Genomic DNA, 15,398 nt, shown 5'->3' on the forward strand with positions numbered 1-15,398 from the left:
GGGGTTCAGGTGGGTGATTTGGGGGGGGGAGGGGGGGTATGACAGGCTCAGAGAGGGGTCGGACCCCCAGGGCCGGAACCGGCGGCACGGGAGATAACCGGGGCCGGAATCGGGGTTTCTATTTCTGGCGGTTTATTTAACCTCAAGCGGGTGGCGGTGGCGGCCGGGAGGTATTTATAGCTCCCGAAACACCCGCCGTTCCCCTCTGGGGATGGATCCTGCCCCCATGGCCGCTGCCGCTCTCGGGCTCTGCCTTCGGGGACCCTGAACCCCCTAAATTTGGGGTTTTGCCTTTATTCTGCCTTTTTTAGGGCGCTTGGCCCCGGTGTCGGGGGACAGGGATGGGGACAGGCAGGGACAGCGGTGGCAGAGCATCCCCAGCACGGGGGGTGACGGGGCAGCCGGTGATATCCCCCAAAACCACCCCTCCCCTTTTTATTTGCACCCCAATAACGGAGCATCGCACCCGCATCCATCATCAGCCTAAGAAAAATAGCGCTTTTTGCATCACCTGTCCCAAACTTAGGGGGTTTGGCCCCAAAGCCGAGGGGCAGCGGCCGTTCCTGTACCGGGATGGTTTTATCCGGTCCCCGCCGACCCCCAGCGACACCTCGAAACCTTCCCCCCGGCCCCGCAAACGTCACCGGCCTCTTTCCAGCCCTCATTAATTTGGGATAATCGCGGCTCTCATTAGCGGGGGCGCGCGCCTGCCAGTGCCCTCCGCCCCCCGCCTCCGCCCTGGCACCGGCGCCCGCAGCTTTGTGCCCTCTTTTTTTTGGGGGGTGGGGGTGGGGAGGGGGAGAAGCCACCCCCCCCCAACCCAGGAAGGGTTTTGGGGGGCTGCCGATACCCCGATATTGGGGGTTTTCCCAACCCTGAAGCTGGTTTTGCCCTGGGGATTCTCTGATGTCTCGTACGAGGGTTGTGCCTTCGGGGGGGGGGGGGGGGGGGGGGGTTTCACGTCACCCCCTTTTTCTTGGGCTGCTCCAAACATTTTAGGGGGCTGATGCTTTCTAAAAAGGAGGGCTGAATGGCTGCTTTTTGGGGTGCTCCTCCCAAACCCCCCTGCCTTTGGGGCAAAACTCCTCATTTTTTAGGGCGTACCTTCCCCCTAGGAGCGACACGCCGGACCCCCAGCTTTAATGCTGCCCCCCCCGCCCTAGATGTGGGGCACGAGGGTGTGAATCCCCCCCCCCAAAAAAAAAAACCCCAACCCCAACCCCAAAATCCCCATGATCGCCCTCAAAACCTTCCCCCCCTTAGGAGGCAACTCCGAGCCGGAGGCTCAAAGGGGCTCTTTGTGCGGCTCTACCTTCCCCAAAGAGTCGCCTTTTCATCCCAACCTCTGCGAGGAGGAGGAGGAGGAGGAGGAGGAGGAGGAGGAGGAGGAAGAGGCCGGGTTCAGGGGGCCTGAACGAGGGCGAATTATTTGACATCATCTCACAAAAATGCCGGCGTCTTCCCCCCCCGTCCCCCTCCCTGGGGCCCCCTGCCCACCTTTCCATCGGGGCCGGGGGCAAAAGAGCCCCTTGGTGGGGAGGAAGAGGGGGGGGGGTTCAGCGGACAAAGGGGCTGTGTGTGATAACCCCCCCCAAAAAAAAAAAAAGGGGGGAAAAAGGCCTTTTTTGGAGCTTTGAGTGAATCCGGATCGGTTGAGAAAGGAGCTGGGGGTGGATTCCCAGCTGGAGAAGGGATTGGAGGGAGGGGAATGGGGGGGAATTGGGGATCCTGGAGTGGGGGGGGGGGCTTTGGGAGGGGGGGGTCCTGGGTGTTTATTGAGCCTAAAGGTGGCTGGGAGCTTGCAGGGGGTCACGCTGGCATTTAGGTGTCCCCAAAACCAGCTTTTTTGGGGGCAATTTTACCCAAAAGAAGGCTGCTTGGTGGGATGTTGGGTCCCCCCCCTCTCCAAAATGGATTTGGGGCTCAAAACCCCGCATTTTGGAGGAGCTGAGCGTCCCCCGCCCCCCGCTGCACCCACCCTGATATTAAAAATATAAAATTAAATAGCAACAAGTGAGGAGGGGGGAAAAAAATTTAAAAAAAAAAAAAAAATTAAAAAAAAAAAGTCCTTTTTCTGGCCACGCAGCCGCAGCCGGGGGGGACAAAGCTCCTTTCTGCTCCCCGTTCCCATGCCGGCCAGGGGAAATATTTGGGGGAAGGTCTGAGGTTAATGGGAGGTGCCAGCATCGAAAAAAGGCATTTTTAAATTTTTTTTTTCCCCATTTACTGAAAAAAGCTCTTTTTAAAGAAAAAAAATAAGAGGGGGGGTGTGTGTCATCCCTGCCTGCCCCATAAAGCAAACAGCCGAGCGGGTGTCGGGGCCAGCGGGCGAGGAAATCCCTCTGTTTTGAGGCTATTTTTATGGGATCGAGGGTATTTTGGGAGATCTTCAAAAAATGGGGAGAAGCGGGGCTGAAATGGGGCTGAAATGGGACAAAACGGGGCCCGGTATCTGAATTTCCCCATCCCCTCCCCAGGTGGTTTTGAGCCCCAAGTTCTTGTTTGAAAATTAAAAGCAGAATTGGAGGGGGTTTTTTTTTGGGGGGGGAAGCAACTGGTTTGGGGGGTTCCATGTGGGGTGGGGTGGGGTTTTTGGGGTGATTTGGGGGGGTTTGGGTAAAAGCGTCCATGTGGGGTGAGGGAGGGACGAGGTTTCGTTCACCTGGAAATAGTTCGGTCCCAAATCCGAGTGATGCCGGTGGAATGGGGACGGATGATGCTCCTGGATGGTGGCATCAGGGTGGGGACACTCGCCCTGCATGGTGACATCATGGTGGGGACAGTCCCCACGGCTGGTGGCATCATGGTGGGGACACTTGCTCTGGATGGTGGCATCAGGTATAGACAGTCCCTTAGCCGGTGGCATCAAGGTGGGGACATTTGCCCTTACTGGTGGCATCAAGGTGGGGACAATCCCCCTGGATAGGGAGAGTGGATGGGGACAATGTCCTGGCTGGTGGCATCAGGGTAGGGACAATCTCTGGCTGGTGCATCAAGGTGGGGACAATCTGGCTGGTGGCATCAGGGTAGGGACAGTCCCCCTGCCTGGTGGCATCAAGGCAGGGTGGTGGCATCAGGCTGAGAAGAACATCCTGGCTGGTGACATCAGGGCGGTGACAGCGTCCCCAGCACCCACCATCAAGGTGAGGGACATTCACCCAGGTGGGTGGCATCAGGGTGGGGACAAACCCCTGGGTGGGGACATCCTTTTCGGGTAGCAGCATCAGGGTAGGGACAACCCCATCCGACGGCATCCTGGGCCTTGCGGTGGCGATGCCGGTGGCGATGCGTGACGGTGATGATGGTGACGGTGACGATGGTGACGGTGACGATGGTGACGGTGGCGGCAGAGCCCCCGGGGCGGGCAGAGTTAAGGCCGGGCGCTCTCATTCCTTCCACTCCCGCCACGACAAATTCCTGAGCTGATTTGGATGTTTCCCTGCGATTCCCTGATCGCCTTTCCAGAGCCCGAAACGAGGGAAAACCGGGAAAGCGCCCGGGGATGGGATTTGGAAAAGGGGGGGACAAAAAGCAAAAGGATGGGGTTGCAGGGGTTTTTTTTTGGGGGGTGGGGGGGGTGGGGGGGTCATGGCTACGCAATGAGGTTTGGGTTAAAAAAATCCTAATTTTGGGCCGCCTGCCCCAGCCGGGCGATGCCTCGACGCCCGCCCGTGCCGGGAGATCCGGTGGCTGCCGGTGACGGTGGGAACCGCGCAGAGCCCCGGCCCCTTCGAGCACTTTTTTTTTTGGGGGGGGGGGGTAACAGAGACGTCGAGGACTGTGCCCCCCCCTCACCCCGTGCTCCCCAAGTCGGGGCGCAGGGGGATGCTCCATCCGCTCCTCCACGGGGCTCTGCCGCACCGGAGAGCTGCCGGTGACAGCGGTGGCCCCCCGAAAAGCAGGGAGGGGACCGGGGGAGGGGGGGCATGGCGGGGGGGGGACCAGCCATCGCATCGTTATTTACTCCCAGCCCCGTTTTCCAGTGGAAAGCGGTGGCTGGAGCCAGGTCCTGGCCCCGCTCCTGGGTGTGATCCCCAGCCAGAGCTGGCCGCCGCCAAGGGCCGAGCACGGGCTCCTCCACCTGCTCGGCGGTGGGACCCCCCCAGTCTGCCCCCCCCCAATTCGCCCCCCCCCAATTCCCCCCTCCCCAAGATGCAGCAGCGAACGGGCTTTGCTCCCCTTTACCAGCTGGGGAAACTGAGGCACGGGGGGGGGACACTCATGGAAGCGGAACAGGAGCGCACCCCGCAAATACCCATCACCTGCGGAGCATTTTGGGGGTGCAGAGGTGGAAGAGGGGTGAAAAGCAGATTTGGGGGGGGCCGATTCGCTCACTTTGGGGGGGGGGGGGGTTCAGCCGGAGCTGCCGCCATCCCAGCAACAGCCCGGGGAGTTATTTTTGGCTGAGTTTGCCGGTGCCCCGCGGCAGCACCGGTAACACACGGGCTTTGTCCGCAGTGGCCTCCTGGGAGACTCCGGGGCAGCGGGAAGGCTGGAGAGGCTCTGGGGGGCTGGGGAGGATTTGGGGGGGCTGGGGAGGATTTGGGGGGGGAATGGGGGGATGGGGAGGAATGGGGGGGGGGGGGGGTGTCAGCTGCAGCAGAGATGCCCCATGGCTGCAGAGCGAGGGGCTGGCTCACCGATGGCTGCGTGCCGACCCTCCAGCACTGACCAACCCCAGCTCCATCCCGCCCTGTCTTCATCCGTCCGTCCATCCATCCGTCCGTCCATCCATCCATCCATCCATCCATCCATCCATCCATCTCTGTCCCTGCCCAGCTCCATCCTGACCTGGTCCTGTCCTTCCCCAGCTCCATCCTTCCCTGATCCCATCGGTCCCAGCCTCCATCCCTCCCAGCTCCATCCCTCCCTGGTTTCATCCTTCCCCGGTCCTGTCCTTCCCCATCCCACTCCTTCCCACCCAGGAGACCAAGGGGCAGCACCCACCACCCCGTGCCCACCCCCAGCCCCCCTCACAGCCCCAGCCCCGGGCAGGATGGAGCCCACCCCCCTCCCCAAGCATTGACCCCCAGATCTGTGAACCCCAACATCAAACCTACCCCCAAAGCCCCCCCCCCCCCCTTTATTTTCCCGGGGTATTTGTGACGGGTGGGTGGAAGGGAGGTGGGTGGGCACCCCCTTGTTGGGGACCCCCTTTCAGCTGCTGGGTGGGGGGCACGGTGGGGGGGTCCAGCAGGGCCTGGGCTCGGCAGCCTGGAGCTGCTGGGGGGAGCCCCAAAGTCCTTTTAAACACCGGGGCAGGCCCCCACCATCACCTGACCGTGCCCAGCACCCTCCCAGTTTGGGGGGTGGCCCAGGGGTGGGATGTTCCCCCCCCCCCCCCATTTGCTCCAGACCCCGCATGTCACCGGCGGGGGGAGGCTGTTTGCGTGGGGGCCAGGCAGAGCCGGGGTGCGCACGTGGCAGGGGGGGGCCGAGCCCCCCACTTCAGAGCTTGGCCCTGGGCTGGGAAATGTGTGCCCCCCCCCCCCCGCCCCCCCCCCCCCCCACTGTAAAGCCCCTACTGCGCCCCCCCCCCCCCGCCTCGGGGTGCAGGGACCCCCCCCCCATCCTCCTGAGCCCCTTCCTTAGGGTGGGTGGGGGGAAGGGGGCTTGGAAGGGGTCAGGCTGGGTCCTGCCCCCCCCCCATCCCCTGTTTTGGGGGGGCATGATGGTCCTGGGCCCAGTTCCAGGCAGAGGAATGATGGGGGGGGGCTACACTGCGCTGGGGGGGGTATCCTGTGTTCCCGCCTTGAACCCCCTCTTTCTGCTATGAATCAAGCCGAAATGGGGGGGCAAAAGGATTGGGGGGGGGTGTGTCAGGGCAGAGATGGGGGGGGCTGTGGGGAGGGAGCTGGGTAGGGGCTGGAACAGGGACTGGGGGGGCCCAGGATGGGGAACGGGAATTGGGGCAGGGACTGGGGGGGGCCCAGGATGGGGAGAGGGAATTGGGGCAGGGACTGGGGGGGGCCAAGTCCCCCCGAGGGGTTTGGCACCCCTGTGCGCGTGTGTGGGGGGGGTTCAACCTCTCCAGGACCCCTGGGATAGGATGGGGGCCTCAGTCCCCCTAGGCCCCCCGGGATGGGGGGGTCTCAGTCTCCCCAGCACCCCCAGCATGGGATGGGGGGGTATCAGCTCCCTGGGGTCCCCAGGGTGGAGGGGGGGGGGGGCTCAGCCCCCTGGGACCCCCAGTGTGGGATGGAATGGGGGGGTCCCAGTCTTCCCAGGACCTCCAGGATGGGGGGGGGGGGTGTCTCAGCCCCCAGGGACCCCCAGTAGGGGGGATTCAGCCCCCCCGTGTCCCCCAGGATGGAGGGGGGACTCTCAGCCCCCCGGGACTCCCCAGATGTGAAGGAATGGGGGGGGTGGGGGTGGCGGGGTGTCTCACCCCTCTGGGACCCCCGGGATGGGATGAGATGGGGGGGGGGGGGGGTGTCTCAGTCTTCCCAGGACCCCTGGGATGGAAGGGATGGATCCGGGACCCCCGGGATGTGATGGGGGGGGGGGGTCCTCACCCCCCCACCCCCGGTCGCACCCCGACCTTCGCAGCTCCGGGCTGGGGGCCGTCCCGCGGCGGAGGGGGGGGGGGGGGTGTTGGGGAGGGGGGGGTCACACACACATCCCCGTCCCCTCCCTCCCCGTTCCCTCCCTCCCTGGCCGCCGGTGCCGTCCCGGAGGAGGGCCGGGGGGGCCGGCCCGGCTCGGGTTACACGGCCCGGGGGGCCGCGCCGGGACATATACGCGGCGGCGGGGCGGCGCGGGCACTGCTCGGCCCGACGCACGGTGAGGGGCGCCGCCACCTCGCCATGCCCGGCCGCCGCCCGCTCCGCCTCGCCGCCCTCCTCGCCATCCTCCTCCTCGCCGCCGTCGCCGCGCAGGACCGAGACCTCCGTGAGTACCGACACCACCCCCCCCCCCGCCGTCCCGATCCACGACCCCCCGGGGAACGGAGCTCCGGGATGGAGGGGGGTGGTGGGTGCTGGGTGGGGGGTGGGTGGCTGGGGGGGTTGTTCGCAGGGAAATGGGGGAGCGGGGGGCGGTGGGGAGAGGGTCGGAGGGAGACACGGAGGGGGGGGACAGCGTGGGACACGGGGGACAGCGTGGCACAGAGGGGGACAGCGTGGGATGGAGGGGGACAGCACAAGGAGAGTGGGGAACAGCGTGGGATGGAGGGGGAAAGTTTCAGGGTAGTGGGGGGGACAGCGTGGGATGGGGGGGGATGCCACTGGGGGACAGCGTGGGACACTGGGGGACAGCGTGGGACACTGGGGGACGGCGTGGGATAGAGGGAGGATAGTGTGGGATGGATAGGGAAAGTTTCAGGGTAGTAAGGGGGGACAGCGTGGGATGGGGAGGGACACTGGGGGACAGCGTGGGACGGGGAGGGACAGCGTGCGACACTGGGGGACAGCACAAGGAGAGTGGGGGACAGTGTAGGAACACTGGGGGACAGCACAAGGAGAGTGGGGGACAGCATGGGGACACCGGGGGACAGCACAAGGAGAGTGGGGGCCAGTGTAGGAACACTGGGAGACAGCGTGGGACACTGGGAGACAGGACAAGGAGAGTGGGGGACACTGTGAGGACACTGGGGGCCAGCGTAGGAACACTGGGAGACAGTGTGGGACACTGGGAGACAGGACAAGGAGAGTGGGGGACACTGGGGGGACACTGGGGGCCAGCGTAGGAACACTGGGAGACAGCGTGGGACACTGGGAGACAGGACAAGGAGAGTGGGGGACACTGTGGGGACACTGGGGGCCAGCGTAGGAACACTGGGAGACAGCGTGGGACACTGGGAGACAGGACAAGGAGAGTGGGGGACACTGTGGGGACACTGGGGGCCAGTGTAGGAACACTGGGAGACAGTGTGGGACACTGGGAGACAGGACAAGGAGAGTGGGGGACACTGTGGGGACACTGGGGGCCAGCATGGGATAGAGGGGTGTGGGATGGATGGGGAAAGTTTAAGGATAGTGGGTAGGACAGACTGGGATGGAGAGGGGCAGTGTGGGACACTAAGGGGACAGCCTGGGACATGGGGGGACAGCCTGGGATGGTGGGGGACAGCATTAGGATCATGGGGTACAGATGAGACAGTGGGGTGCAGCTTGGGGACAGCAGGTTACAGTGTGGGGACAGTGGGGGACAGCCTGGGGTGTAGGAGACGGGCTGGGGCAGGGGTGCAGCAGGGACACTGGGGTACTGCTGGGGGACAGTGGGGGACAGCCTGGGGACATGGGGTACACCCTGGGATAGCGGGGAAGAGCTCAGGGACATGGGAGGCAGCCTGGGGACAGCAGGGTCCAGCCTGAGACATGGGGTCCAGTTGGGGACACAGGGTGCAGCTGGGGACAGGGGGTCCAGCCTGGGGACATGGGGTCTGGTCAGGGACACAGGGTGCAGCTGGGGACAGGGGGTCCAGCCTGGGGACACTGAGGTCCAGCCCTGGGGTACGTCCTGGGGGTGCTGGGGCACATCCCGGGGACCCTGGGGACTGGCCTGGGGACCCTGGGGACACCAGGGAACATCCCAGGGACCCTGGGGGCACCAGGGCATCTCCTGGGGGTCCTGGGTCACATCCCAGGGACCACGGGGCACGTTCCGGGGACCCTGGGGACACCTCCTGAGGCCACCGCAGCACATCCCAAGGTCCCTGGGGACACCAGGGCACATCCCAGGGACACCGGGGCACCTCCTGGGGACCCTCAGGCACCTCCTGGGGACCCTGGGGTGCAGCCTGGGGACACTGGGACACCTCCTGGCCACCCTGGGGTACCTTCTGGGGACATGGGGTACACCCTGGGATAGCAGGGAAGAGCCCAGGGACGTGGGGTACACCCTGGGATAGCGGGGAACAGCCTGGGACACCTCCTGGCCACCCTGGGGTACCTTCTGGGGACACCAGGACACATCCCAGGGACCCTGGGGCACCTCTGGAGACCCTGGGGCGCAGCCTGGGGACACTGGGGCACCTCTTACGGACACTGGGGTTCAGCCTGGGGACACCTGGGCGCTCCTGGGAACCCTGGGGTACCTCCTGGGGATACTGGGACACATCCCAGGGACCCTGGGGCACCTCTGGGGTGCAGCCTGGGGACACCAGGGCCCCCCCCCCCCCAGAGACCCTGGGGACACCGGAGAAGCTGCCTATGTCCCACCGGAGGTGCGGGGGCTGTGGGGACACACTGAGTGCCCCCAAGACAGGGAGACACCGAGTGCCATCGGGGTCCTGGGGAGGAGGGGGGGGGACCCCTCTGCTTCAGGCTGGAAACCCCTCGCTAAGCCACCACCCTGCTGCTCCAGGACCCCCAAGGGGGCCTTGCTCCTCCTCCTCCTCCTCCCCCCCCAAACTAGAGGGGGTTTGGGGGGGGGGGTCACCCCATAATGGATTATGGTGGCAGTGCCACCACCTCCATCATGGGTGACTGCGGTCCCCTGCCACCCTCAACCCTCTCCCCGGGGGTGATGCCATCCCCCATCTCCCTGCCGTATCCCCCCCCCCCCCCCACCCCGACCTTCTCCCCACAGCCGAAGCAGGCAGCTGCCTGCAGGACGGGCAGAGCTATAGCGATAAGGACGTATGGAAGCCGGAGCCGTGCCGTATCTGCGTGTGCGACACGGGGACCGTCCTCTGCGACGAGATCATCTGCGAGGAGCTGCGGGATTGTCCCAGTCCCGAAATCCCCTTCGGAGAGTGCTGCCCCATATGTCCCACTGACCAACCCAGCGGTTGTAATTTATTTATTCCCTTCCTTCGATTAATAAATAAATTACCCGGCCATGGATGGGCTTGGGGGGGGGGGGGGGAACATCCATGGGAAGCCCCAGGGAAAAGGCAACTTGGCCCCCCCCAGGGTGGGGTAAAAAAAAAAAAAAAATCATCCCAGGGTGGAAAAAAAATCCCTTTTTTTTTTTTTTTTTTTTACCCCAAATGGCAGCCGGCTTCAAAGCCTGGAGGGTTTTGGGGTGTTTTGTATAAAATCCATTGAAAGCGGATGGGTTTGGGGTGCACGGGGTGATGCCGGAGACGGGGGGGGACACGCGCTGTGGCCATGGACCCGCTCTGGGCATCCCGGCCAAAGGGACATTGAAATGGTGTTTCCATCCCCAAAACTGTGATAATTTACCCGGAATGATGGAAAAGCACCAGCCCCACCCCCCCCCCTTCCCTGGGAAGGGCCGTGACCCCAATTCCCCAAACCCCCCCCCAAAACCCCCAAAGTTGCCTTTTTTTAACCCTTCCCTGCCCCCTTGGTGGGGGGGTGGGGGGAAGGGTTGAGCACCCCCCCAGCTGCTCCCCCCCCCCCCCCCCAAAAACCGCGTGGCCCCGCTCCCGCATGCTGAATCCCGCTTCGCCTCCCCCTCCCTCCCCCCCCCCCCCCCCACTGCCACCCCGCTTCGGGGGAGCCCCTGCGCTCCTGTGCCCCCCCGGTTTGGCCCCACAGCCCCCCCAGGAACATCACCACCACCCCCCCCCCCGGGCTGGGGACGGAGGCGCCTCGTGTGTGTCCCCCCCCCCAGCGCGTCCCCCCACTAATTTCTCTTTATTTCTTTGTTTTTCCAACAGGGCAACCTGGCCCCAAGGTGAGGCTGGTGTGTGCCCCCCCCCCCCCCCCGCCGCCGTGGTCCCAATTTCCTGATGTTTTCCCCCAAAATGGTGGGGGGGGTTGAAGGCAGGACCCCTGGGCATCTGCATGGGGCAAGCGGCTCTGGGGTTGTCACCTCCCAAGGGGGTTTGTCACCTCCTGGGAGGGGGTTCGTTACCTCTTGGTGGGGTTTGTCACCTTGGGGGGGGGGGGGGGGGAAATTTGGGGGGGGTGGGGGGGTTTGGGGGTGCCCCCCTTGGCTCACCCCATGCTTTGCCTTGCAGGGGCAGAAGGGCGAACCCGGTGACATTAAAGATGTAAGTGTAGGGTGTGCGCTGGGGACCCCCAAAATGGGGGGGCCCCTGCTGTTGCGGGGGTGGTCTGGAAGGGGTCCCCGCCTGCACCCATCTCACCCCACCCTTGTGTTCCCCCCCCCCCCCAGGTCGTAGGACCCCGAGGGCCGCCGGGACCGCAGGTGGGAGCACGTTTCTCCGGGCGCATTGCTGGAATATTTGTGGGAGGGGGTTGAGGGGGATGTGGGGGGGGGGCACAGGGGAGAGCTGACCCCCCCCGCTTCTCGCAGGGCCCGGCAGGTGAGCAGGGACAACGAGGGGACCGCGGTGAGAAGGGGGAGAAGGTGAGAGTGTACCCCCACCCCCAGCAAAACGCCCCCCCCCCCCGCAGCACTGGTGGGGTGCTGCAGAGAACTGTCACACTCACCGCATGGATGACTCCCTTTTTTCTGCCCACCCCAAGGGTGCTCCTGGCCCCCGGGGCAGGGATGGAGAACCTGGCACCCCTGGAAATCCTGGCCCCCCTGGCCCCCCCGGACCTCCTGGCCCCCCTGGCCTTGGTGGGGTAAGTATCAGGGGGGTTTTTTTTGGGTGAAAGGAGGAGGTTTTGGGGCGGCCGGCGCGCTCAGCCCCCTTTCCCCTTGCAGAACTTCGCAGCTCAGATGGCGGGCGGCTTCGACGAGAAGGCTGGAGGCGCGCAGATGGGCGTCATGCAGGGACCCATGGTAAGGGGCCCCCCCCCCCCGGTTCCAGGGACCCCCCCCCAAGTCCCCTACGCACCCCAGGGGACACGGCATCGGGTCTCATCTTGGGACATGGGGGACCCCACGTCACCGACGGTGGGGACCGTCCCCATTTTGGGGGGACCCCTCTGGTTTGGCAGGTGATGGGGGGGCGGCCACCTTGCCTCCCCCCCCCCGTGACACTGTGATCTCTCCCCCAGGGCCCCATGGGACCCCGCGGCCCCCCTGGACCTTCCGGTGCTCCCGTAAGTACCCCCCCCCCGCCCCCGCCAGGCTCGGGGGTCTCTGGGTGGGCACCCCGCCACCCCGCTGATGCCACCATCTCCTTTCCAGGGTCCCCAAGGATTTCAAGGCAACCCCGGCGAGCCCGGCGAACCCGGCGCTGCTGTGAGTGTCCCCCCCCTTGACCTCCCCCCCCCCCAAATCCCCCTGGTTCGGGGACATGCCACCCACCAGCTCCCACTCACCCGCTACCTCTCTGTCCCCTTTAGGGTCCGATGGGTCCCCGGGGACCACCAGGACCTCCTGGGAAACCCGGTGACGACGTGAGTCCTTTGCCGCGCCGGCGCTGGCCGGCAAAGCCCGGCTGAGAACGGGCAGCTCATCGCAGCAGTAGCCCCGAGCCAGAGGCCAAAGGGTGATTTTATTTCCCCCCCCCCGTCCCCGCCATCTCATTTCCCTGCAGGGCGAGACCGGCAAACCTGGCAAATCCGGTGAGCGTGGCCCCCCCGGCCCCCAGGTAAGGCAGCGCCGGGCTGGATCCGGCCCCCCCTGGGACGCAGCCCCCCCCGCGTCCCCCCTTTGCCCCCAACCCGCTTTCTCTCCGCTCGCTCGCAGGGTGCTCGTGGCTTCCCCGGGACACCCGGTCTCCCCGGAGTGAAAGGCCACCGGGTAAGTGTGTGTGTGTGTCCCCCCCCTGCACCCCCAGTGTCCCTGTCACCCAGTGGCACAGAGGGTGACACCCCCCCCCCCCCCCTCCCATTTCTCTGTCCCCAGGGCTACCCTGGCTTGGACGGCGCCAAAGGAGAGGCAGGAGCTCCTGGAGCCAAGGTAAGTGGTGGGTGACCGTCCCTGTGGTGTCGGGGCTGGTGGGGTGACTGTCCCTGTGGCATCAGGGCTGGTGAGGGTGACCATCCCGTGGCATCAGGCCTGGTGGGGGTGACCGTCCCCGTGGCGTCGGGGCTGGTGGGGTGACCGTCCCCGTGGCATCAGGCCTGGTGAGGGTGACCGTCCCCGTGGCATTGGGGCTGGTGGGGTGACCATCCCCGTGGCACCAGGGCTGGTGAGGGTGACCATCCCTGTGGCACCAGGCCTGGTGGGGGTGACCGTCCCCGTGGCGTCGGGGCTGGTGGGGTGACCATCCCCATGGCGTCGGGGCTGGTGGGGGTGACCGTCCCCGTGGCGTCGGGGCTGGTGGGGGTGACCGTCCCTGTGGCACCAGACCTGGTGGGGGTGACCGTCCCCGTGGCGTCGGGGCTGGTGGGGGTGACCGTCCCTGTGGCACCAGACCTGGTGGGGGTGACCGTCCCCGTGGCGTCGGGACTGGTGGGGGTGACCATCCCTGTGGCACCAGGCCTGGTGGGGGTGACCATCCCCGTGGCGTCGGGGCTGGTGGGGGTGACCGTCCCCGTGGCGTCGGGGCGGGCAGGGTGCTGTGCTCCGGGGCTCACCCTCTCTGCCCTTCCCTGCAGGGCGAATCCGGCTCCCCTGGCGAGAACGGCTCCCCCGGCCCCATGGTGAGTCTTTGGGCTGGGAAAGGGGGAAACTGAGGCACGGGGGGGGTGGGTGGGGTGGGTGGGGGTGTTGCCCACCCCCCCGCCCAGCCCCAGGCCGGGCAGCACAGAGCCCGACCCACCGCCGTGTCCCCCCCCCCCAGGGTCCCCGTGGCCTGCCCGGAGAGAGAGGACGTCCCGGCCCCTCGGGCGCTGCGGTGAGTGTGACGCCGCCGGGTCCCTAGTGGCACCCCAGTGACGGGGGGCTGCCGGCGGGAGGGGGTCCCCCTCCCGCCGCGGTGCCCCCCGTGACTCCCGCCGCCGTCTCCCCGCAGGGTGCTCGTGGCAATGATGGTCTCCCCGGCCCAGCTGGACCCCCCGTAAGTAAAGGGCTACTTGGCCCCTTCCTGAGCTGCCGGACCCCGTGTCACCCCGTGGGGGACAGCAGTGTCACCCGGGACCCCCCCAAAGCCTGGGCAGACCCTCACGCTCTTCTCGCCCCCAGGGACCTGTCGGCCCGGCCGGAGCCCCCGGCTTCCCCGGCGCCCCCGGCTCAAAGGTAAGGGGGAAGGGGCTGCTCCCAGTGGGGGAAACTGAGGCACGGCGCTGGCTGCCCCCCCTTCACCCCGTCTTTCCTCCCTCCAGGGTGAAGCCGGTCCCACCGGCGCACGAGGTCCCGAGGGTGCCCAGGGTCCCCGCGGTGAATCCGGCACCCCCGGCTCTCCTGGCCCTGCCGGCGCCCCCGTAAGTGCCATCACTCGCCGTGTCCCCCTCGCAGTGGCTTGTCCCCGCGTGTCCCCTGGCCTGGGAGCCACGGGGACGGGGCTGATCCTGCGAGCAGGGGGGGAAGGGGTCATCCTCTGCCTGGCGATGGGGAAACTGAGGCACGGGGAGCAGAGCCAGGCTCAGCGGTGTCTTCTTTTAGGGTAACCCAGGGACTGATGGCATCCCCGGCGCGAAGGGCTCAGCGGTGAGTATGGCTGGGGACGGGGACGGGGACGGGGTGTCCTGAGCCCCTGGGGGGGGGGGCTGAGGCTCGGGAAGGGTCTGGTCCTGGGCGGGGAGGGGCTGCCAAGGGCTGAGCTGGGATTTGGGGACGCGTGGGGACCCTGGGGGTCGTGGGGGACACGGCGATGCGGGAGGATGCTGGGGGATCGGAGGATGCGGGATGCTGGGGGACGTGGGATGCTGGGAGATACTGGGGGATGCTGGGGAACATGGGATGGTGGGGGACACGGGGACGCTGGGGACACGGGGATGCGGAGGGATGCGAGGATGCTGGGGGACACGGGGGATGCTGGGGGTTGCTAGGGGATGCATGTGGGACATGGGGACGCTGAGGGGTGCGGGGGGACACTGGGGATGCTGGGGGATGGGGGGTGCTGAGGGATGCTGGGGGACACTGGGGAACATGGGGTCGCCGGGGGCCGCAGGGACACTGTGGGACATGAGATGCTGGGGGACGTGAGGATGCTGGCAGAGGTGGGACGCTGGGGGCCGCAGGGGACACCGGGGCCGCTGTGGGAGGCGGGAGGACGCAGGGGACGTGGGGATGTTTGTTGGGGACACGGGGATGTTTGTTGGGGGACACGGGGATGTTTGTTGGGGGACACGGGGCCGTGCCGTGCCCCGCTGATGGCGGCCGGCTGCCCACAGGGCGCCCCGGGCATCGCCGGCGCTCCAGGCTTCCCCGGCCCCGCGGCCCACCCGGACCCCAGGGTGCCACCGGCCCGCTGGGACCCAAGGGACAGACGGTAAGAACCCCCCAAGAGCCCCCCGAGATGGGGACCGTGGCTTTGGCCCCACCCACTGCCACCTGGCCCCGCCTACTGACAACACACCCCGCCCACTGCCAACTTGCCCCACCCACTCGAACATGCTCCGCCTATTCTGCCACAGGCCACGCCCCCATTCCCAAACCCACTGCGGGTCCTTTCCCCAGTCACCCTTGGGTCACTCCCAGGTCACCCGGTCCCAGTCCCCAAAGGGGCCACCGGGAATGGGGACGGGATGGGGACGAGGACGGGGATGGGGACAGGGACAGGGATGCGGATAGGGATG

General features: G+C 66.3%; 1 protein-coding gene across 1 annotated transcript in view; it reads left to right on the plus strand.

Moving 5' to 3' along the window:
* The first annotated feature begins 6,806 nt into the window (after positions 1 to 6,806).
* LOC127028361 (collagen alpha-1(II) chain-like) overlaps positions 6,807 to 15,398 on the plus strand; it is a 22,277-nt gene continuing 13,685 nt past the window's right edge. Inside the window, 22 exon segments of the mRNA XM_050914066.1 lie at positions 6,807 to 6,891; positions 9,532 to 9,732; positions 10,571 to 10,587; positions 10,874 to 10,906; positions 11,032 to 11,064; positions 11,173 to 11,226; positions 11,346 to 11,447; positions 11,530 to 11,607; positions 11,826 to 11,870; positions 11,959 to 12,012; positions 12,117 to 12,170; positions 12,311 to 12,364; positions 12,463 to 12,516; positions 12,622 to 12,675; positions 13,317 to 13,361; positions 13,502 to 13,555; positions 13,673 to 13,717; positions 13,843 to 13,896; positions 13,983 to 14,081; positions 14,263 to 14,307; positions 14,994 to 15,033; positions 15,036 to 15,091. Of these exon segments, the coding sequence (XP_050770023.1) occupies positions 6,807 to 6,891; positions 9,532 to 9,732; positions 10,571 to 10,587; positions 10,874 to 10,906; positions 11,032 to 11,064; positions 11,173 to 11,226; positions 11,346 to 11,447; positions 11,530 to 11,607; positions 11,826 to 11,870; positions 11,959 to 12,012; positions 12,117 to 12,170; positions 12,311 to 12,364; positions 12,463 to 12,516; positions 12,622 to 12,675; positions 13,317 to 13,361; positions 13,502 to 13,555; positions 13,673 to 13,717; positions 13,843 to 13,896; positions 13,983 to 14,081; positions 14,263 to 14,307; positions 14,994 to 15,033; positions 15,036 to 15,091 (1,356 nt within the window).

This window comes from Gymnogyps californianus, unplaced genomic scaffold, assembly GCF_018139145.2.
Source record: "Gymnogyps californianus isolate 813 unplaced genomic scaffold, ASM1813914v2 HiC_scaffold_32, whole genome shotgun sequence".
Taxonomy (NCBI): domain Eukaryota; kingdom Metazoa; phylum Chordata; class Aves; order Accipitriformes; family Cathartidae; genus Gymnogyps; species Gymnogyps californianus.